Source organism: Phaethon aethereus, assembly GCF_964289735.1.
Source record: "Phaethon aethereus genome assembly, chromosome: 2".
Taxonomy (NCBI): domain Eukaryota; kingdom Metazoa; phylum Chordata; class Aves; order Phaethontiformes; family Phaethontidae; genus Phaethon; species Phaethon aethereus.
Genome location: NC_138582.1, coordinates 128,538,598 through 128,561,167, shown reverse-complemented (window position 1 = coordinate 128,561,167; position 22,570 = coordinate 128,538,598). Strand labels below are relative to the sequence as shown.

The window sequence follows — 22,570 nt, the reverse complement described above, 5'->3', positions numbered from 1 at the left end:
ATTAAATTTCTTTTTTTCTTTTGTAGCAGTTGAAACTCAGAGCACCAGTTCTGAGGAACTTGTTCCGAGCCCTCCTTCACCGCTTCCACCACCTCGTGTTTACAAGCCCTGTTTTGTCTGTCAAGACAAGTCGTCCGGATATCACTATGGTGTCAGTGCTTGTGAGGGATGTAAGGTGAGTGCCATCATCTCCCTTTCCTCTTACAGGACCACATTTTATTTTAGAGAGGGGCAAAGCAATGCAGTTTGGTGTGACTTGGTTGTCTCCAAAAATGCCTGTACCTTCTTGCGTGAATTAATTCTGATTCATGAGTAAAGCCAAGTAAATGACCGTCATGCCTGAAATTATTTCCTTTCATAACCTGCCAAAGTATGTCTTTCAGGGACTTCTGTAAGTATTGACTAACATGAGAAATGTGATCATAGATGAAGACATAATCAAAGAATAAAGCAAAAACACTCTGAGACTCTTCACTGTCCGTCTGTAGGTCAGATATACCCTGAGAACTTACACCCCTTGTATGCTCTCAGCCGCCTTCTGTGAGCTGCTAGCTCTGTGTATTCAGGGGGCGGAATTTGGGAAAAGGATCCGATCGTCTGAAATTTTTTGGCATAGTCTCTAACTATCTAACTAATTTCAAATCAAATTGGGAATTTAAGGATTAGCAGGTTGGTATTCACAAAATTTTGTCTGGCAGACTACAGTGCTGGCACATCAGTTAGCTGCTTTCCAGTGCTGTGGTTGTCAGAGCATGAATTGACTATCCATAGGATGCGGTGATAAAATACACGTTCTAACATAGAGAATGCCTAAAGACGAGATACTCATCAGAGAAGCAATATCAGCTAAGCCTTGTGTGGCATGGATGGCAATAATTAAAGGTGCACACACAGTGAACAGTATGCGTGCAAGGAAGAAGGTAGTGCAAATAATGCTGAAGAAAAGTTATGATAGGACAGATGCTCTCATGGTTAACTTTATCAGTTATGGTACCCTAGTGCAATGTTCTTTTTTAACAATTAAAGAAAAGACCTATGATTTTCATTCTTCAAATTAAAATAGTTGTGTAGTGCTTAGTACAGTGAAGATACTAATGCATGCCGAAAATGTGACAGGTGCTATATCCATATAAATAAAGTTATTAGAATAAGTTCACAAAAGGTGTTTATTTTTGTGAAACGTTGTACCCAAGTAACTAGCAATAGAAAGAGAGGAAATGGCCTCAAGTTGCGCCAGGTTTAGACTTGATATCAGGAAAAATTTCTTTACTGAGAGAGTGGTCAAGCATTAGAACAGGCTGCCCAGGGAGGTGGTGGAGTCACCATCACTGGAAGTGTTCAAAAAACGTGTGGACGTGGCACTTTGGGACATGGTTTAGTGGGCATGGTGGTGTTGGGTTGATGGTTGTACTTGATGATCTTGAAGGTCTTTTCCAACCTTAATGATTCTGTGATTCTGTAATATTTTTCAGATACTGTGCAGTTAGCCATTTTTACTTTATCCTTTGAACCTGCAACTTTTTCCATGCTGCTGGCCTTTTGTAGTGACATAAAATATCATAGCCATGGGTTTGTGTTGCTACGCAAAAAACTATAGGATTGGAGTCTGGTTTTACCCCTATTTTATAACTGCAGATACTGAAGTGGTGAAAGTAACTATGTAAGCTCACCTCAGTTTTAGAATCTATTTCTGGTATTGGGGTTTTCCTTGGATATCATGTCCTTTTCTAACCATTATTTTTTAATTTTAGATGCCACAAAACTGTAAAAACTTAAGGGTCTGTTAGGAAGAACTATGGTAAGAATATGCTGTAACTGATTTCATTAAATAGGAAATCTCATCATACTCATGCTAACACACAAATGGAGGTGTCATTTGCTCACCTACACGTTCCCTCTAAGCACAGACGTAATTGCAGGCTGTGGCAGAAAGGTCACACGTCCCTAAGATTGCATATTTTTTAAAAAATAATGAAAAAATATATTGTAGGGCTTTTATTGGCATACTGCAAAGCATTTTCATTAATAATTAAAGAAAACCCACACTTGTCAAAATACACAAAGAAATCCATCTTGCAATGTAGTAGCCATTACTCAACAAATACAAAAAAAATCATATTCACTTGTTTGCTAATTTGCAAGATGGGGTAATTCAGCACTTAGCAATAGCTGCTGTTAAAAAAGGAAAAAAAAAAAAGATTAGTTACACACAAAACCTGTCAGTCAATGACGAATAACAAGATTCCAAAGTAGTAACTTGGCTGCTTGAGACTGGTAATATTTGAGTTAGTTGATGCTACTCTTCAACAGGTTGGACTAGGATTTCATTAATCTCTTCCACTGATTGAATCAGCTTCCTTAGTGATTGCCAGAAACTGGCAAAGAACCTTATGAGACCACTGAGTCAACCAGTGGTCCCTTGGATGGGCAGTCATGTACTACATTTGCTGTGGAGAGTTGTCTGACCTTTCAGGCCAAAAGAAGTGGTATGCTGCATGGCAGTGGTATGTGACCACAACACTAGAGACGGCCTCAGAAACCTCTCTGTTGCCTATTTCTACTTTTTCTCTGAAAAGCGTTACCCTTTTCTCTTGAGCCCTTTTGGACTGTTTGGTTTATTTTTCTTTTCCTTCATCTTTGCTCTGCATTTGATTTCATGCTTTCATTTCTTGGTCCTATACCATAAAAAAGCTGCCACCTTGTACTTCTTATTTCTAACCATCCAGTCTCCTGCCTGTACTCAAGTCTGCCTTCACCCTTAGTTCCCAATATCATTTCTTCATGCTCTTTATCTCCAGCCGCCTTCATACAAAAATTTAGCCAGTTCCTTTGCGAGTTTAGATAAGTATTGAGCACTGCCACTGGGGAAGCCTTGTCTCCTCTCAATCTCTGCCTTTCAGTTGGTTAACCCAGGTTTATTAGAGAGCCTGTGTTTCATTGAAGGCTTCTGCTGGGTATGGAGCTGGAGTTTCATGCTGATTCTCTGGTGAATGAGGGAGCAATAATAAGGAAGAATTCATGTTACAGCCTCTTGTCTAGTTAGGAAACACAAATTTATTTCTCCTTTACCTTAACACACATCTTCATGAAATTTCAAAGAACTGTCTTTTCTTTGAGATTTGTAGTTTCGCTAAAGCTGACCAGCGTGTTCAAAACCTGCTGGCATGGTAAGAGGCAACCTTGCTTATGGACAGCTGGGTTACACAAAGCTTATTCCATAAGAAGCTAGACGGAAATGTCAGCCAAATCAAGTACTAATTATCTTTTTTTCCTCTTTTCTTCTGACCTTGTTGCCATTTTCTCTTTCTTCACTCCTACTTCCACCATTTCTTTCTTCATCTGATTTGCAATCTCTGTTCTGTGATGTTAAACCATAAATTCACTCTTTACCTCTTGTGTTGCACCTCCCTCTGAGGTCCTTTTCTCACATCTTTTCTTTTTTCCTTTCTGACTCATTTAGCTTTCCCTTCGAACTCCTGGCAGTTTTGTTTCTCAAGGGAGACACATGGAAAACTCTGCTCATATCATATTTATCTAATTAGGACCCCACTCCTTTTGTTTCTCTGTGCTTGGCTCTCCCTTGGTTTTCTTCTAGTTCTCTGTTTCCTTCTCATTTACCTTTCTGCTTTGAGCTCCAGTGAAGCTGCTGTCACAGTGATCATTAGCAGTCTCCATCTAGTGGAAAGGGACAGCTTTCTGGCCTCCAGGTTTTGGGTTGATGACTGTCTTTGATTCAGCAGGCTTTCTTTTTCCTGGCTCTCAGGGCTCTTTAGATTCTCCTCCTACTTTGCTTACTGTTTATTCAGTGTCCCCTAAATGTCTCTTTATCAATTTCCTGATGCTTTTCCCTGAGGTTCAGGTCTTTGGTTTTCTGTCTCAAGAGCATCAGCTCCTGAGCTGTTTCATGGTAGACCAATGGGGGAGGTCATGGCAATATTCTACTCAGAAAGGATGTATTCTTAACGGGTACCCTTCCAGCCATGAGCCCTTCGAGAGCTGTGGATGGTGATTATGACTTTGTGATGCTTGATTTGGGAAGCACTGCGCTGGAAATTTTATCTTTCCTAAATTGTCACCCACCCATGGGTGATTTCCAAAGTTACCCCCATCTCTGTCTTTTCCCCTGCTGTCTTTTCCTGCTGTGTCCTCTTCCTCACCTCACTGCTACCTTGGACACAGAGCTCACAAAGACAGAACTTTCTATCCTCTCTCTTTGTGGTGACATCAACTATAATGTAATGGCATGCAGTTTTTCAGACATCGTGCTATGATGATGTCATTTCTGATCTGCAGTGTTGTAATTCACACAATGTGTTGTCCTTTTTCCTCCAGGATCTGCCTTCAGGTGCCTTCATTGTCGAACTCTTGGTGTGGTTTTCTCATGTGGTGGTTAATTTCCACTTGGTGTCTTCTCCTGTCCTTCCTTCCCCTTTTCCCGCTCATGTCATCCTTGGACCTTATTCTTTCAGGAACCTGGGAACAACCTCCTAACCTTCTTTGCCAAATGCTTTCTCTTTTTTGGTATTCTAAGTTGCCCTTTTTTATGTGATCCTTCTGTCTTCCTCATTACCAGAGTCTTCAGTACTGTCCCCCACAAGGAAGACTGTTCTGTGGCTTGTTTTGATATACTAGTCTTCTAAGGTTTTTAGAGGCTGGAGTATTTCATAATATGCACTTATGAGCCACAATGAAAGTTTAGGAACTGTCTAAATAATTTTAAGCTACTTTGTTTTCTAATTTTAGTGTGTACATGCTGAAAATTTTACTTGTGATTATGAATTTAGAGTACCTGACTTCTTGCCTTCCAAATGTGAAATTTTGGAGCTTTCAAAATTCAAAGCTTTTGAACAAAAAAAATATCAAAGCTTTTGATATCCCCAGCTTTTTCTCCATTTGGTCAGTCAAATTCAGCAGTCAGGATTTTTTTGGTGTTTTAAACTGATTTAAAAAATAAAAATCTTGGCTTTGTGTTTATTTCTGTGTGTTATGCTGCAAAAGGCTTATGTGCATCATAGCCTGTCAATGGTTTTGTGTATGTATTAGAATCTCAAAAACAGTCTGATCTTCACAGTGCACTTGTATTTTGTAAGAAAAATTCCAGAGCCAGTCCATCTTTTTATGTGTAAAATACAGTACATTGACATTATTCAGCTTATTTACAACTTTTCCATTTTGTAAACTGTGTGGCATTTCAGAGGCGGGTTTTGGAATCTACTTGTGTGTTTCATGACCTCAGTTAAAGACTTCTGAAATCTTTTTTTTTCTTTTCCTTTCCCCCCTGGTCTCTGGGTGTTGCTAAATAGCACGCAAACAAATTCCATACGAAATGAGCAACTTGGATTTATCCAGCTGGTACAAGTGGTTATAGGACTGGCTGTCACCAAAAGCTCAGCTCTTTGGTCCTGACTCTACTCGTCATTGTAGCCGGGTTTGCAGAAAGGGAGACTGAGTGTAGTGGGCTGGATTCCCCACACAATACTGTCATTGTGTGGGCGAGGAGGAGAAGCTGGTGTTCTGGCAGCTTCAGCTGTCTCTGAAAGCATTGTCCCTTGTTCTGAGCGTTTAAAACACGGCATTCCTCTGCTGGCAATCCTGGCTTGAATTTGGTGGGCAGCAAAGATGCCTAGAGCAGTTTCAGGAGAGAAGACAGCGCAGCATATAAGAGAGTAGGTTTACAGTCCAGCAGTTTTGTCTGAATGATTAAGGTGCCTCTCTGCCTGTTGTTGATGCTAACAGACAAAAATGTAGATAAATCTATTTCAGTACAGAGTGATCCCAGATCAGCTTTTATCATTAAAGAAGAATAGCTTTCCTTCCATCAGAGTTTTCATATAAAATCACATCTAATGTGGGATCATTAAATTACAAGAGGAGCCACATCTAATATATTTTCAAAGGTCTTCGGCTGTGAAAATATGTCTCTCTGTTTGACACCTTCCTGACTTTTTTTTTTTTTAAATATTGCAAAGACTTTAAGCACTATGGAAAATAGACATTGATTTAAACCTTGAAATTTAGGTCTGTAATTCTGTAGGACTGACTCCCACAAAAAAAAAAAAAAAAAGAGAGGTTCCAAAGAGAAAAAAAGGGGAAAAAAAAGAAAAGGGAAAAAAAGAGAAAATTAATCGCTTTTGCTTTGTCCAGATTTGCTGAGTTAGGAGAAAAGCTGTCATTTTGTTACAGCTTTATCTTACTTGCTTACAGATGCAGCAGGAGGCAGTCCTACCACTCAACTTGAGGCCCAAAATGAGTACCCTAACTTTGAAGACTGGGCTCTCTCTGCAGTCAGTGGAGAGAGGGGAACTCCTCTGAAGACTGATGCAGAGGTTCTAAACTAGGTCTACTCTGGGTCACCCTCCAGAGCAGCCTGTCTCCATGAGCCATTGGGTTAGGTGCCCAAAAGCACACTTTTAAAAATTTTCTCCATGACATCCCCCGCTGTTATGTCCCTCTGGACGCTGAGAGGGTTGGGATTCCCCTGTTGCGAGCTGTGAATCGATGGTCAGCATCGGTCAACAGCGGATTTACAAAATGCTACTGACTGCAAGTGGAACTGGTTTTGATTTTACTTATTTATTTAAAGTTTAATGGCAAGGATATTATGCTTTGGTCTGCAAGAAATGTTGATGAGCAGCCTAAAATATTTTAGGGATTGTCATAACAGAGTTTCCTTTATGGAACAGTGTCCTTCGGGACAGATGACTTTTTCTTTTAGTAATGCCTCTTACATCATGTGAGGACGGATTTGCATGTTCTTAGGCAGTTCTGGGATTGCAGAAGGATCTTAAGCAGCAATTCTTTTTGATAACAACACTCTTATACATGTTAGCTTCTAGCTATAATGTAATTATATTTAAGTCTATATTTATGCCCCTTTACTAGGAATTAAAGATCCAGACATAGAATTTTCTCAATTACCTAGCACTAAAAAATAAAAGCAAGCTTGGTAAAACCAGCTAAGTAATATTTTGTATATTTGTTTGTTTTCCTGGCATGTTTTGATCACCTACAAATGAAACAAAAGTAAGAAATGTGAAGTTGAAAATATGTGCACAGTATGATTTGTGTCAGGGAAAGAAGTAATATTGTTTGCAGCAATGCAATTGTAAAAGCTTCTATTGGTTCAAAGAAAATATAGATCAGCTCGAATGATCAAGCTGTATTTGTCTCCATTTAAGCTGTATTAGTAAGTGACAGTGCCAGCAGTAGAGATGCATGCTGTCGTGCATGCACAGCTATGAAAAATTCCTCAAATCATGGAAAATTGCTCCTAGTTTTAGCTAAATCAATGATAGTTTTTTTAGAAGGTGAAAAACGTATTTTGAGATACATTTCTGCATACTATTAATATCATCTGATCTTAAACTGTAGGCACTTCGAAGTATAGCAACGTTCAAAACCATTCATTTGCAGAAAGTGCCATGTGCAGAAAGACACTAAAAGAGTTGCAACTGATTTAAATGTAGTACTGGAAACCTGGAATTTTTACATATTTTGTATTATCAGAGGAGACCTGATTGTTTTAATGCTGTCTTTGAGAATTTAGTTTTTAAAATAACTAAACCAGGAAAGCCAGGTGTCCTTTGAAAAGCTGGTATCTGTGTTACAGTAAGTTCTTAATTAATTTTTCTCTTTGTTTGGAAAACTTTCACCAGGTACTGAATTTATTTCAAATTTTTGAAGGAAGGGGAAGCATATATTTATTGGAATTCCACTGAGAGCAACAAAACATGATGAAATAGATGTGATCAGGAACAAAAATGTTGTGTTACCGTGTATTTTAAAATCCCTTTCTGGGTTGTGTGAATGACATGGAATGAAGAAGAAGAAATTGCCAACCATGATAGATACCAAAAATGAAAATTGTGTTGTGTGTTTGAATGCCATGTTTGATTTCTGATGCCTTGGGCTTCTGGAGCAGAGAGGGACGAAGAGGAGCAGGGTCCGTAGGGCAGGTAACAGCACATACATCCACAGCTAATCTTTCTCTTATCCTGCCTGTTGCCCTCAGTCATAGACCAGGGGTTCATCTTAAGCTGTGAGAATAATTGTTTTTACTAATTACTTTATTTTTTTCTGACAGTGATGCCGGCACTATAGAAGTGCAGAGGTTATCCCAAATTGCTTTCTAACTGTGCTAACCACACTGCTCCAGTTATTTGTGAGCACAAGTGCTAATGTCCTGTGTAAACAGGAACTGGAAACTACTCTCCGATTTTGCATAAACTGTCAAATAACAACATATAATTGTTTGGCTTAAATCTTGCACTCCCTTCTCATGCAAAATTCCTGATACCATCAGCAAAGGCTTTCTCAAAAAAGAACAGCAGCATTACACTCTCAAACTGTGGTGCATTGGTTACCAGCCATGTTTTGGGGCAGTGCTTTGCAGTGTTGGGTATCGGGAAGGTTTCTGACTGTACCAACTAGTGTTCCTCCTGTATGCAGCCATCTCCTGCGGCCAGTGTGGATGCAGCCATCCCATTTCAGAGGCTGAAGGAGTTAACTAAGGTAGATGTGGACTTTCCCATCGTACATCAGCCAGCCATAGTGCCCATGGTCGTCCCCAAGAGCATTTCCTAATGTAGATGTAGCCTTCATGCCTGCTGACCTTGACATAACTTTTTAGGGTCTTTGGCCAATAACCAAAATTAAGGGGTTTCATAAGTGTACAAAATGGAATTATCCATTATCTAATTCTGTTTACTTACATGTTAAGTAGCTATTCAGATGCTCTTTGTTTGCCTACTTATTTTGAATTTATTTTGAATGATACACATATCTGTATTTTCTGGTTATTTTAAACCATCATGCAGTCTGTAAGTGGTCAGCTTCCCAATTTCCAAACACTCTGAATGGCCTCAGAAAGTGACTTTCCATTGCTCTCTGTGCCTACTGACTGACCTGCTAATGGAAACAGAGGTTCTTTCTAATCCCGAATGAAGTGTTCCTTTGAGGAAATTTCCTAAAGGGGTGTTTTCTTTAGTTTCTTCTGGAAATAGAGTGCAATTGAATTTGCAGCATGGATCCCAGAGCTGTTCAGCTTTGCAGAGCTGCTCTTTGTGAAATTTCAGCCTTGTGCTATAGCAGGAAATATAATTGGATGTCATTTTCCAAGATTCGGCATTTCCAATAGTCAACTTTACAGATTCTTTCTTCAATTTGTTTATTGTATAATTCTTCTTTTTCTTCCCCCTGTAAAACAAAACAAATGCCTTACTAAAAAAAGTCTTCCACTTTTGAGTAGCCATTCCGAAAGTCAGAAACTGCCAATGTTAAGGTTATACCCATGTGCCTTTCTTTCCCTCTTTGTATCTGGATTTTGCTATAGTCTTCAAGTATGGATATGTTGTTTCTTGAGTTCCATGAAAAGGATATACGTGTTGTGTCCTTCTTCCTGTTTTATATTATTCTGACTGTTTCTGAGCAGCTTTCCATGTACAGGAGCCACTCCTAGGCGTGACATCTGTGCAGCTCTGTGCTCCAATTATAAAAACTTACTGTAGTGGTAAAGAAGCCATGCATCCAATTCTGTAATTGGTAGTTTTGGTATATTGGTATAGTAACTGCTTAATTGGTATACTACTGCAGCTGGCCTGCCAAATATTCAGGGTCCCTACCCATAAATTGTTTGTCCCTTTGATAATGTGCAGGAGTCCCCACAATTTCCACAGCTCAATTCAGGAGACAGCTGAGAAGTAGAAAGCCATTTTAGTGTATAAAGTCCTTATGATTTCACATGGCCACACTTAAAATTCCTTATTTAATGTATTTTAGTGGGAAACGTTACTGTGCAATAAAAACTGTATCACAATACCTACATTTAAAGGGGAAAAGGTATATTGTTATTGGATCCCCTGTCTAGAGTAACAGATACATAAATTACAAGGTGAGATGGCAGTCACGAGTAGAGCTGAAAAAATGTAGATTTAGTTGGCTGTAAATGCAGTTGCTGATTTGACTCCAGCTATAGCGAACCTCAGCGACTGCTGGGGACCCTTCCAGTGCTGGAGGGGAGAGCCAGCAGCCCCCAGCCGCGGCATGTGAGCAGGGTCTGCCGTCGTCTGGAGGCAGGAAGACCCAGCAAATGCGTATGGAGCAAGTTTGTTCCCGTTTCAGTCTCTCTTTAAAAGTGACAATTTAATGGGACTCATTACTTTCAGCTGCGGCTGGTTCCCTCTCACTCCTCCCAGGCGCTTACCAGGGAAAGCAGAGATTTATAGCCACGGTGCAGCCACTCTGATGGGCTACTGTTCACTCCTCCCACGAGTGTCCCGGCTGGCTGCTTTCCACATGAATCTTCCCAACAGGGGAGAGGTCTTCCCCGTCTCCAGCGTGCTTGGCTTGCTTTGGAGCCCTGTGCACCTATGGTAAATACATGGAAATTACTAGGTCCTCGCTTCAGAGTGCACTGTGGTCCTCGTGTGCTTTCTGCTGGTCCAAAAGAGTGGCAGTGCTCCAGATTTAGGAAGATTTAAGCAGAGCATTTCAGGGAAAGCTCTGCAGACCATCATTTTTTAAATGAATGAGCACTACTATTTTTTTACTTCTTTGTTTTTTTTAATGAGGGGATCAAGACATTGCTCAGATGCTGCTGCAAATGGTCTTAACCAGCCCACATTTATCCTTAGTGATGCACAGTGACAGCTACCTGTACAGAAACAAAGGTGAAAACTATGTATTTTTTTGAAAGGAAAGAAGAAAAGGAGTGTTAGGTGAACAGGAGACATGTAAGCACAGCACCCAGGAGCCACATAGATGAGCTAACTAAAAAGACCTTGTATCTTACCCCTAGTCCATGTGATTTTTGTAAACTGAAAGAATGATCGTCTTGTGACTATATGAGCTCTGTGCTTGAATCTGGCCATTGATTAAAGTCTGGCAGGGGAGGGAGAAAACAGGAAAACATCTTGCTAAGATTTTCCTGTGTTAGATTAATCAGCCCCAGTTCATTCACTCATCTCTGAAAGGTCATGTTTTCTCGTTGTCGAAGTTGCCCAGTCCCAGACTCTCCCTTTCTTCCCTACGGCTTGGCCGAGTGAACAGTGGTGCCGAGCACCGGGCAAGGTGCAGGCAGCACTGCATTTTTCCTGTGAGCTGAGATGCTTTTTCAGCATCTCAGCATGATTTCTGTCAGTTTTTGCAACAAGATGCATATCTCTTAGTGTTACCTTAAGAGTCCTTATTGCTTGGAGGAACTAGTCAGTTGATTCCTCTGGCTCTGTTTGTGCAGTTGCTAATCCCTTGCACTGGCACAGACTGCATTTCATCCACCTTCCTCAGCCTGTTTTTCCCTGTTGTCGAGATCGTTTTGACTGTGTGTACTTTAACTGTGTACGGGAACCAGGCAGAGGGGTATGGCCACCATCTCACTCTTAAAAATGGTGGTTTTGCCAAGCTGGTCCAGCTCCAACTCATCCCTCTGCTGTCGCCTTCAGTAATGAGTTTCAGCTGCAGTGTGGAAAGGTAATTTTCCTTGACTACTGCCAGTACTGGAGAGCCAGACTTGCATATTTCTGGGTGTTTACTTGAACTCTGTTTTCTAGTCTCCAGGCATCCGAGTTTCACTAAACTCTACGTTTTACAAGGTTTTAGTGGGTAGTTCTGTATTAGCAGAGTTTCTTTGTTACTGACTGTGGGGGAACGAGAGCTTAGCATAAAGTAGTAAGTACAAAGTGTTACTTGCCAAATTTCAAGAGATTTGATACAACATATTTGTTTCGAGATCAATTGTCAAAACTAAGAGCAACAAATATTGTGGGGAGATGATGAACATGTGTTGATGAGCCATTCAGATGGATGCCTGAAAAACGTATGAGGAAGCATAATGCTCAAGACATCTGGTTTATTTTGGCATGTTTATGTCTGTGTTATTTCTTCTGAATATTTTTGGTTTGTTTTCTGCCTTGTTTTTGTACATCGCTTCATCCCTCCTCAGAAACTTCTCTGCTGCAGATCGGGCACATTTTAAAACTCCTCTCAGGTTGGACACAGAGAACAGAAACCTGCTGGGTCTTGAAAACGAGCGGGAGCTGTGCCGTGGCATAGCCAGTGCGAGCTCTTTGCTGGCCATCCTGGCAAGTGGCTGCTGGGCCAGCACTCACAGGCACCCGCCTGGTCAGCCAGGCTCAGGCTGGGGTGCTGCATTGGCGCCGGGTGGGTTGGGGAGGGAGCAGAGAACAGCTGGCTGTGCACACAAACTCTGCGAATCTCTCTGCTAGAGCAAGGGAATTGTGCCTCAGTCAGCTTGCAGGCATATATAAATATTTGTGGCATGGTTTGCGTTATTGTTTCAGCTGAGCTGTAAACATTTGGTTGCTGATAGTGGGTTAGAAACTAGCACCTCTATAAATTTCAGATGGTGCAGAAATGCAGGGTTTTTATATTGGCAATATATGACAATTAATGAAAGTCCCCATGTCTCTTCTGATAAATAACTGCGGTGCCAAATATGTGCAGGAACTCTGCAAGCCTTCGTGGTGAAGGCTGGGAGGGGAGGAGGAGGAGGATGCAAAGCCTGCCTTCGTGGTGAAGGCTGGGAGGGGAGGAGGAGGAGGATGCAAAGCCTGCCCGTGCAGGGAACTTCTTTAGAGCATACACATACCTTCTTTCTCCCATGTAGGTTTGTGTTTGAGCTTGCCCTTCCCTCTTCACATGTTTCCATCTCTGCCAGCAGCTAAATGGAGAGGCTAATTTGAGAGACTCCTACAAGTAATTGCAGCATAGTAATTGCATAGTTGACATGAGTCTTTTCCGTGTCCTGCCAGATGCAGGAATCTGCATGTCACTGCATGGGTATACCTTGGTGGGGATTTTTTGTTTGTTTTCACTAGGTCTTCTACTTTTTTAGAGTAGCTGTTTCTTAGTGTCTTTCCTTTGCTCTATGCAAAAAAATCCCATGTATGCCTAGTAAAATTGGGATATTGTCCTTGGAAAATGGTTCCCCTGGTCCCACCACCCAAAAACCCGATGCATAATACCAGAGACCCAAAACAAGGGTGTAAACCAAAATCAGTCTTACAGTTGGGGGATAACAATTTGAAAAGTCTTTCCTGATACTGTGCTTCCATGCAAGAGAGCAGCTACATAAATGGTTTGGAAAAGTGTCATTCTTTATGAAGAAATACTGCGTTTAATTAATTCTTGCTCCTTGGAGGTCAACCTGGGGCACTCATTATTGTCTTAATTGGTGGTATAAATCCTGAGGCACTGGAGGGGAAGAGAGGAAAAAAACGATGAGCAGTTAACAACATATAGCCTTTTGGATAAGTGCTAGCCAAGTGCTAGCTAGCTATCCTAGTGACTTTTTACAGGTTTATTGGGTTACAGGTCTGGTCCTCCACAAATTAGGTTAAAGGGAATTGATTTGCATAAACAAAAATATAAGAAAATAGCAAAAAGGAGTAATTAATTCCTGAGTTCTCCATTAAACTGTGTGAAATAACTCAGTGCGCTGCAACTCAGAAAAGCGTTTCTTTGATCTCCTGTTATTCATATTAAATTATATTCATTACTCTTCCCATCTGGAGTTTCCTAGCAGGCCAAAAATCATCCTACAGACATTACTGAAAGGAAGTTAACTGTAACTTTTTAATTGTATACATTTCATCTCTCTCTTTTTTTTTTTTAATTTGAAGAAAACAGATGGAAGTGCATACCAGCACCTTCCTCTCTGCTTAAATTACTGAAGTGGAGAAGCAGAAAATCTCAGACCTTCTTTCCCCTCCCATATTGTTTCAAGGTGATGACTGTTGTCTGGAGACTTTGACATATTTGTTAAAAAGATCATGAGTCAGTCAAAATTGAAGTTGTAGAGGAATCCTTGCATAGTCTTAGGGATGCTGTGCCACCCTTGCTGGAGAAATCTGTTTGCTACGGTTTTGAACCGAATGAACACAACTCCCCCATTTCTTCAGTAGTTGCCTCTCTGCCAGCTGGCCAGAGGAAGTGTTTTAAAATCCCCATTATGACAGTTTGGGGCATGTTTTAATGTTAGACCAAGGTTTGTGAAATCAGAAGATCTGTTGGTGTGGGGCACCATGAAAAACAGGGTTTGTTTCCAGGCTCACCAGTGGCTAATGGCTAATTGGCATCAGTAGCCCCATGAATAATTTCCTTCAAGCTCTGTCGTCAAAATTAATTTTTTTTTTCTTGCCCTCTGAGGCTCATAAGACTTTTTTCACTTTAGAAACTGTACGACTTATCAAGTGTGGCCTGCCCTGTCTTTGCTGGAGAATTTTTTCCAATTGCAGATGAATTTTGGTAGCTTAGGGAGAGGTGACACCTTCCTCATCTGCCTGTCCCTGTCCTCTGGGCCTTTTTCTCTTTTTAAGAAATGAGAAAGCCCTCAAGCTTTTCCATTTGTGTAAAAATAATGAAAAGAGAAGCCTTTTTTTCCCCTTAGTGGGTTGCTCTTAGGTCCACAGGTCTGTATTCCCATATGCGAGACGTGGGATAACACCTGCTTATTTTTATGAAGTGTTTTGAGTTCTGTTGATTTGAAGGAAAACAAAACGAAACAACAAACCACCCTGTTTCAATAGCAAGTTTGGTTTTCTTTGGCTGTGGAAGGTGACGGCTACTCTTTCTCTGCAGAATAAATGCCTAGGTGAGTTGAAATGTGGATGGCGAGCAGAGAGAGTTTCTGCTGGAAATAACAGCAACGACGGACAAACCCGGAGCACTTCCCAGGGCGGGCTGTGCCCAGCCCCTCTGCTGCCACGCAGCTGGCATCTCTAGGTGCTCCCTACAAGCTATTGATATTTAACAACGTTTATTCATTTGTTTTTGCAAAGATCTGCCTGTCCTGACATACATCATCAGCACAATTTCCCTGCTTCCTGGCAGCGAGCCTTCCTCTACTTATTGTTGTAGCTGCTTCCATTTTGTGCTGGCGGTGGTTTCCAGCCACAATGTCAGACAATTAATTTGTTTATTCTGCAAGCCGTGACTTCCAAAGCATGATAGACAGTGCAGACATCCTGGAAAAGTGCTGTGCAACTGGGAATAAGCTCATTTTAGCTTCCTTTTAGATAGCTGCTTTGGCAGCTTTCGTTACTTGTGGGGTCTCATGCTCTCGCTGCAGCCATTTTGCAGTGTCTTAATACTGTATGGAATCACTTAACAGCATATGCAGTGGCTTTTAGGTCTTTTATAAGCCTTTCTATGCAACTCCAGTTGTGGGATTGCATGTTATCAAGGCCTTTCAGTGCAAATATTTCCAGTGAGCAACTAAAAATTGTACATCTCTGCCTTAGCCACTGATCCTACCAGGACTTTGTGAGAAAGGGTTTTTTTGTTCCTTGACTGCTGCCACCTGTAATAAAAATACTGCAAACCACACTCTGTTCACAAATGTACCTGGGCAATTCCCTGGACACAGAGCAGAGTAGTTTTGTGCAGATCTCATCACTGAGAGAGACCTTAAATGTCTCTGTTGATACTCCAGAGAGAGCAGGAATGGGCTTCTTACCTTGCCTGCGTTACGTTTTACAGGGCTAGTAAGGATAGAGGGTAACTTGAATGATTAAAATAAATAGACTGAAGAGAGGCTATGCATCACAGACAAATTTATTTTGTAAAAAAGGTACATATTTGTATAGCCCCTATTTCAGAATAAAGCTAACAGCAGAGGTTTCGGGTGTGTTGTGGGCTGCATTTTCTTTTCCGTTGTTACTGGTTTTTATCTTTCCCTTCAAAGCTCAGCCAGTCAGAGTTTATAAATGACTGATAAACTGTACCATAGTCTTCCCAACTCCTTTGTTTCTTTGACCATAAAGTAGCAATACACTTCACTCAGAAACTTATTTTGCAAATTTACCAAAGAGTGGCCTCTAAATCTGCGGGAGTCATAACTGGATGCCTCTATTTGGGGGTCATCAAAGCTGAACCAGATGAACCACGCAGGCTGTTCAAACAGATTGAGCTCGCAATAGCCCTGCTCTGTCCCTGGCTTTGCAGTGCAAGTTTTCAACTTGTAAGCCCGCTACATCTGCAAATAAGATTTGGCATGCCCTATGCTGGCAAAATATTTTTAAGACGTGTTTGAGATCAAATGATCCATCTCTTCATGCGATGCGCGGAACTTGAGCTCTAAGTCATCTGTCTTGCCAAAATCAACTGGACAGTGAAGGAGAGGGAGTTGTATAGATTCCCTGTCAGATATGTAAGGGTAGCAGTTCATGCTAACAATTCTGTAAGACTTCATAAGCTTGAACCCTTAGTATTATCTTGAGGGCTCATCCTTAATGGCCATCTTTGTATTCAGATAACCAGTGGCCTAATGGCATTTAAATATCACTGAAATAGTTAATATTCTCTGTAGGCATCGCTGCTCTGTACTGAGGTCTTTAATTTTGACACACTACTGGGCGAATACTACAAAAGTAAGTGGTGAGTGCAATGAGGTGGGGTTTTTTGGCACTGTGTTGAAGTTGGACTGACTAAATAGATTATTTAGTCCTAAGCAATGGACCTAGTAAACTGGGTTTATTTGCTGCTTAATACATGTGGTTTCACGTATCACTCTCTGCTTTCAGTGCAGCAGATAAGATATCAACACAATTAAAAGTGAAAAATAAGCTGTCTGCTCTGCCAGTGGTGGATGCTCGGAGAACACACGCTGATACAATAGATTTCTGAATAATTTATACTCAGCATTTTTTCCTTGCACTCGTAAATGAGGACGCCTAATGTGGCATGGTCAGAGTGATACTCTATCTGTCATCCATTAAGATAACAAGATTGGTGGGCCTGGGAGGAGCGTGACGTAGTGCGCAGAAAAGATGAGATTAAAAATTGAAATGTTCGTCCGAAAGGCTATGTGTAGAGAATGCCAATAAAAGCAGCTCAGAGGACGGAATTAATTCATAAGTGTGATTTCTGCAAAGCTTTGTTTGTCTTCGCTAAAATAAAAACACAAGATACATTTTCCTTTCAAAAGTTGTGGATAAAAGGAATATTAGAGCAAATCACTATTCCTGATAGGCTTTCAGTAGCTTCCACTACTTGAAATTCAAGTACTTTGTAGGTGCTATCAAAAACAATTATGTATGACAGTAATGCTTTATGTCTCACAGAATTTTTTTTATATATTCATAAGGCATTTTAAATTACAAAGAATCATTTGTGCTTGTTTTTGGCACAGGAGTGTCTCATCTCCTGTCACAGGGTGTTAATTTGGATGGGATGTGAAAATTTTTGCGTTAAAAAAATTGCTTATGTAAATATTCAGCCAAACAGATTCCTTTTGAGGTAAAGGTATTTACAGTAAGTAGTAGCTTTGTATTCCAGAAGCCAGTAGGCACTTGAAGTTGATGAATTTATAAGCAGTGGTGGTTTGCTGTCTCTGAAGTTTCTGACAACTTCTAAAGGTTAGGTCGCCTTCAGATTTTCTTGGGTTTTGAAGAAACTGTTGGGGTTGTGAGATCAGATGGAAGTCACTTGACAACAAGCACTTGGAGGAGAACTTAGGCCTGCTTCTAACTTTGCTATTTTTAGTGAACAGGCCAGTGTATTATACCTGTGCTATCTGGAACCCAGCCTTCAACTGGTTTAAATGTGCTTTTCTGTTTAACCAGGCAGCGAGCCGGGTTGCTGCCCGCTCTGCCCATCCCTGTGTCCTGCGGCGTTTTCCCTCACTGCCGAGCCGCAGGTAACCAAAGCAGGTGAGGTGCAAACCCCCGCAGGGGGGTAGACTGGACGCTGTCCTTTTTTTTTTTTTTTTTTTTTTTTAGCCCAGTATCAGACTCGGGAAATATTTCTGAGCATGACCCTGCTTGCAGGGCCACCCGAAACGCGTGGCTGCACGGCGCCGGCCTGCGGAGTGCCCAGCGAGTGCTCCTCGCCCGCCGCTGCGCCACGTCCTGGCACTCCCCACATGGTGGCTTTGGTTCGGGGTTTGTATGCAAAGAAATTAAGTAATACTTGTAATCTGGGCATTTTTCTTAGTGCCTGTCCAGAGGAAATTTTGAAGATCAAATCTTTTCAGTGACACATTGCTGAGGTTTTACAGTGACCTTGCCACAAATCTTAGTAGAAATAGTATCCACGTGTTTTCTTAAGGAGGAGTAGTCGGGTAGTGGGCACGAACGTGCTGTTGAGAAGCAGGTCCTTAGTGTTGAGCAGAACCACATTATACCTTTTTTCACCTGGGTATTTTACATAAACAAGCTCATTTTTCTTTCTGTTTCATGAGTAACTCCAGGAAGAAAAGCAAATGCAGGTGTTAAAAAGCAGTTTGTAAAACAACAGCCTAAGCTTCCACAATACCTTTGTCTATATCTTTCACTCTGTGTCGGACATTGCCTGGGGAGGTCAGGCTGTTGAAGAAACCGTCTTCATTTCAACCTGGAGACCTGCATTTTCCAAGTTTCTTCTTTTTAAGCCTTTTAGATTAGTAGTGAGTTCATGAATGCTTTATAGTTGCTGTCTGCAGAAGTTGGATCACCTTTTTCTGTTGGGCTGTGTGGTCAACTTTGTATAACTGAGAGAGCCTCCTCTGCTTTCCTTCCTGATGGGCTGTAATTAAACCCTAGGTTAAAAGGATGCAGAACTTGTGTCTAAATATCAGAACAACTGATGCAATCAGTGGGTGCCATTAGCTACTGGTTACATTTTGGTGAAGTACAGGTATATCTGGAGGAGGCTGTTCCCTCTTTTCCCTGTATTGGGTGACACTTTTGAAGCTCATAGTTCATTTCAAGTGGTGCCTATGTCAGTAAACCAGAAGTCTCTCAAGCATGGATGCACGGCAGCCTCTGCCCCAAAGTATGTGCAGGCAAAGAGGTTTTGGGGGCTGTTTTTTTTTTTTTTTAAATTCCTTCAGTTGTTCAGCGTGATGAGACAGTTGCTGCATGAGAGGGTCATTTTTGTTTGTTCAAGCCATTTTGTCTCCTGCCCTGTCAGGCTGGTGGTAGGAGAGTTGTTCCATCGGTGACTGTGGGTGTTAATTTACATGCAGCACTGGATTAAGCTGGGGTGGCTGCAGGGGAAAGCGACCAGTCTTGGCTTCCTCTACCTCTTCGCAGCTAAAAAGTGGTGACCAAATAAGTCCTATAGAGACCCCTGAACCAGCACAGCTCACACTTCCTGTCTGTTGAATTAAACCAAAATAGACGCCATAGACTTCTCACATTTCTAGTTAGCATCGTCAGCAATTACTGCAGAGCGGGCATCATCGTTAGGGGAATATCAAAGCAAGAAAACAGTAAGTATTACCATACATTTTCTTCTCGGCAAGTAAACAAATGTATATACACTTGTCATATTTGCATTGCAAAGATTCAAGCAGTTTTAATGTTCAGAAGTGTGGAATATAAAATAGCAGTGTTATTGATAACTTAAAAGGTTTTAATTGTCTAAACAAATAGCTTTAAATTCCTATTCTGTGTCCAGTAGCTTAAGGAAAAGAAAGGAACAAAGAGTTTTTATTTACCTCTTTGATGGTAGTATTAAGTATCTCCTAAAATCAGAGGAGCTAATCTCAGGATGAGGCTTGCCTGTGCAAGAGCTGCAGAAAACTATTGCCAGGGGTTACATGATTGAGGAGGCATTTTTCAGTTCTGAGTGAATTTGAGGTATTTTCATAACATTAGCATCTATAGCATGTTGGGTGTGCAAGGAATTTATGACCAGCCCTACTGACTGTGCCTGCCCTACCACTCCCTCTTCATATGGCCAGAAACTCTCCCAGTTAACTCTGAATGATAGGGTTTTTGGCTTTTGAACTATTCGCATATCTCGATGAGTGCTTCTAGGAGAGCCAATTTGATAGCTTACCATGATTGCATCTTTAGACAAATGCATTGTGGGCACAGAGCTATCATCTGCGGCATCAAGTTTACCGCTTCCCCGTAGGGTGTAAACATGTGGCTTGTTGAAGAGTTTTAACCTCTCAAGCCCTCCAACAAATATTAAATTGCTAACTATTCTTCCATAATGCTATGACGTTGACTGAAATTTGACCCTGGTGCTTGCTGAAACAATTTTCAAAATCTGAGTGAGAAGGTTAAATAGTGCTGTCAAATTTCCAAATGTCTGTTGCAGAAATACTTTCACTGAATATCTGTGGGTTGAACTCTAAAATGATTGAAGTAATCATCTTTTTTTTTTTTCCTTCATTATTATACGGTGTTATCTAAAGCTTGTTTTTTAGTGCAGATAAAGAAATTAACTTGGTTTTTGCCTTTTTTTCTGTGCCAGCAAACCTTGCCATTTATGGCTGTTTTTCTCTCTTTTACTTGCTGAAGGAGGAATCCAGTCAAATGGTGTTCCTTAAGTATAAACCAGACCTCTAACTCTCCTTAATTTCTGTTCAAGATCATTGTAATTACTTGATTATTTTCACAGCTGTATCTGAATAAGAAAAAAATGCTGTAATTGGCAACTTTTACAAGTTCACAACTCAATAACCTGATGCTGGAACTCTTCCACCTGCAGAAGCCTCATTAATTGCTGTAGGAGTTCCAGCAGCTAAGAGACCTGGGTTTCAAATTATTTCTCTTTTTACATTTAGCCTTCAAACCAGAGAATCTCTGCAGTAGCAAAAATAGACAGGACCTTTAAGCTGAGAGAGGCTGTCAGTTGTTGGATGAGTGCTTGACTTCCAAGTGGAACTGTTAGGAAGGCTGTTGTTTACCCAACTCATTACTACATCCATAAGCCCAAACTATTTTTATTTGAGCTTTTTCGTAAAACCTAGGACTTAATTTCCTGAATGCTGTTACTAGTTCTAGCTTTGCTTATTTTGGCCTTAGGTTGCATTATTTAATTAGTTTTTATTTAAGAGATGAGTCTTATGTTGCAAGAAACAGTACTAAATTATAATAAGACTGAGTCTTTAAAGATGCCATACTGCAGCCATAACTTTGAATTTATTTTGTTATTTTAAAGCAATGTTAGTGCCTGCCTCTAAGGGTTATGGGAAGCTCAAAAGTTTATTTGATTTCTTTCTTTCTTGATTTCAGGGCTTTTTCCGCAGGAGTATCCAGAAGAACATGGTTTACACATGTCACAGAGATAAAAACTGTGTTATCAATAAAGTTACCAGAAATCGCTGCCAGTACTGCAGACTACAGAAGTGCTTTGAAGTGGGAATGTCCAAAGAATGTAAGTTGTCTTCAGAAACAATTTATTGTTTGTCATATCCTACGTATATGTGGCAGTCCCAAGGGAGAAAAATACTGTGCAATTATGTGATTGAAGCCAGTATCTGCATTCATACGCAGAGAAAGGAGTATGAATTTTGTACACAACTTCAGACCTGTACTTTACGAACTCCTCAGTCCTTAACTTTGCAGCCTAAATGCCGTCAGTTAAGAACTTTTAGTGCAGCACTACAGCGTGGCCACCCTGTGTGGGTGTGAGAATGCCCAATTGGGTAATTTCTAGGTTTTCTAAAAGAACAAACCCACAGATACTTGCTTTAAGATTGGATTATCTCCCATCTGGTCTAGAAATGGCTTCTTGGGGCAGGGGTGTAAGGGGAACAGCACTGGCTTCTTAAGCTTGGTTTCAATCCTTCCTCTGCCCTGTAGACCTGTAGCTTTGCTAGGCTTGATGTCAGCCCAGGCTTTCATTTCACAAGAGCTTCCCACTGGCTCTCGTGCAGCAGGCAGCAGCCTTCTTCAGCGTTGCACCTTCTCCCTTGCACCAGCGCAGGTGTTTGTGCCAGAGGTCCTTCTTTTAGCGGTAACGCCCGTTTGTGCCATTTTACAAAAACTGACAGTACAATGGCATTGAGTCTTCTGTTCTTACTGGCTGGAGCCTCTCTGAAAGGTGAAACAAGCTGGCAAATCCTCCTCTATACCAGCAAAGCCGGTAAACCTGACTATGTAAAAGTGCTGCCAAGTGCACAAAAAACCCAAAGGATTTTCCTCTCCCTTCGTTTCCAGAAATCTCTGGTTTGCCCTTTAAATTAACATTTTAAAATAGTTAGGTAGAAATCTGTGATTTTTCTCTTTTTCCAGTTTATTGATATCCCTGTCAAGCATGAAAATTTAGCTAATAAAGCTATTCTCAAATCCCTATGGGTTAATGCTTCTGAAACTTTATCATTTTTTATTGGAGTGACTGCAGTAGCAAAGTCTTTGGTGTAGTGATTTGTTTGATTGTTGAGGGTTTTTACTTCAGTGATGTTCCTGACAATTCCAATAATAAACACTACAGAAATTTGCAGCATGTGCATAAGAGAGAGGGGAAGATTGCCCAACACCACTTCTTTTACTTTAATTCACCTACAGGAGTTCTTTGGAGAGACTTTAAGACCAGAGGAAAAAAAAATTACACTGATGAGATGTTCATGACTGAACTGTGATTTTAAACCAGTTCTCATCCTTAGCATTCCTCCTTCCTGAATTGTATGGGACTTCCCAGTAGTTCCCTTCTCCATACTTGGGCAGAGGCTGAAGAGGTCCAAAAGTCACACAGGTCCCTCCTGTTTGCATCCTATTTCTCTCTCCCACCCTCTCCTTCCTCTCCTCTCACAGGAGGAGTGTTGATGAGCAGAGAAAGAACCAGGTACGTCTCTAGGACCACTTTGCAGTGTTTCCAGCTCCTTTTCATAGAAATC

At 41.0% G+C, this 22,570-nt stretch overlaps 1 protein-coding gene across 1 annotated transcript in view; it reads left to right on the top strand.

Annotated features, from left to right (window-relative positions):
* The window catches only part of RARB (retinoic acid receptor beta), a gene marked incomplete at both ends in the record, with an annotated part of 193,446 nt that overhangs the window by 126,122 nt on the left and 44,754 nt on the right, over positions 1-22,570 (top strand). Inside the window, 2 exon segments of the mRNA XM_082015158.1 lie at positions 27-175; positions 20,967-21,108. Coding sequence (XP_081871284.1) covers positions 27-175; positions 20,967-21,108 — 291 coding nt within the window.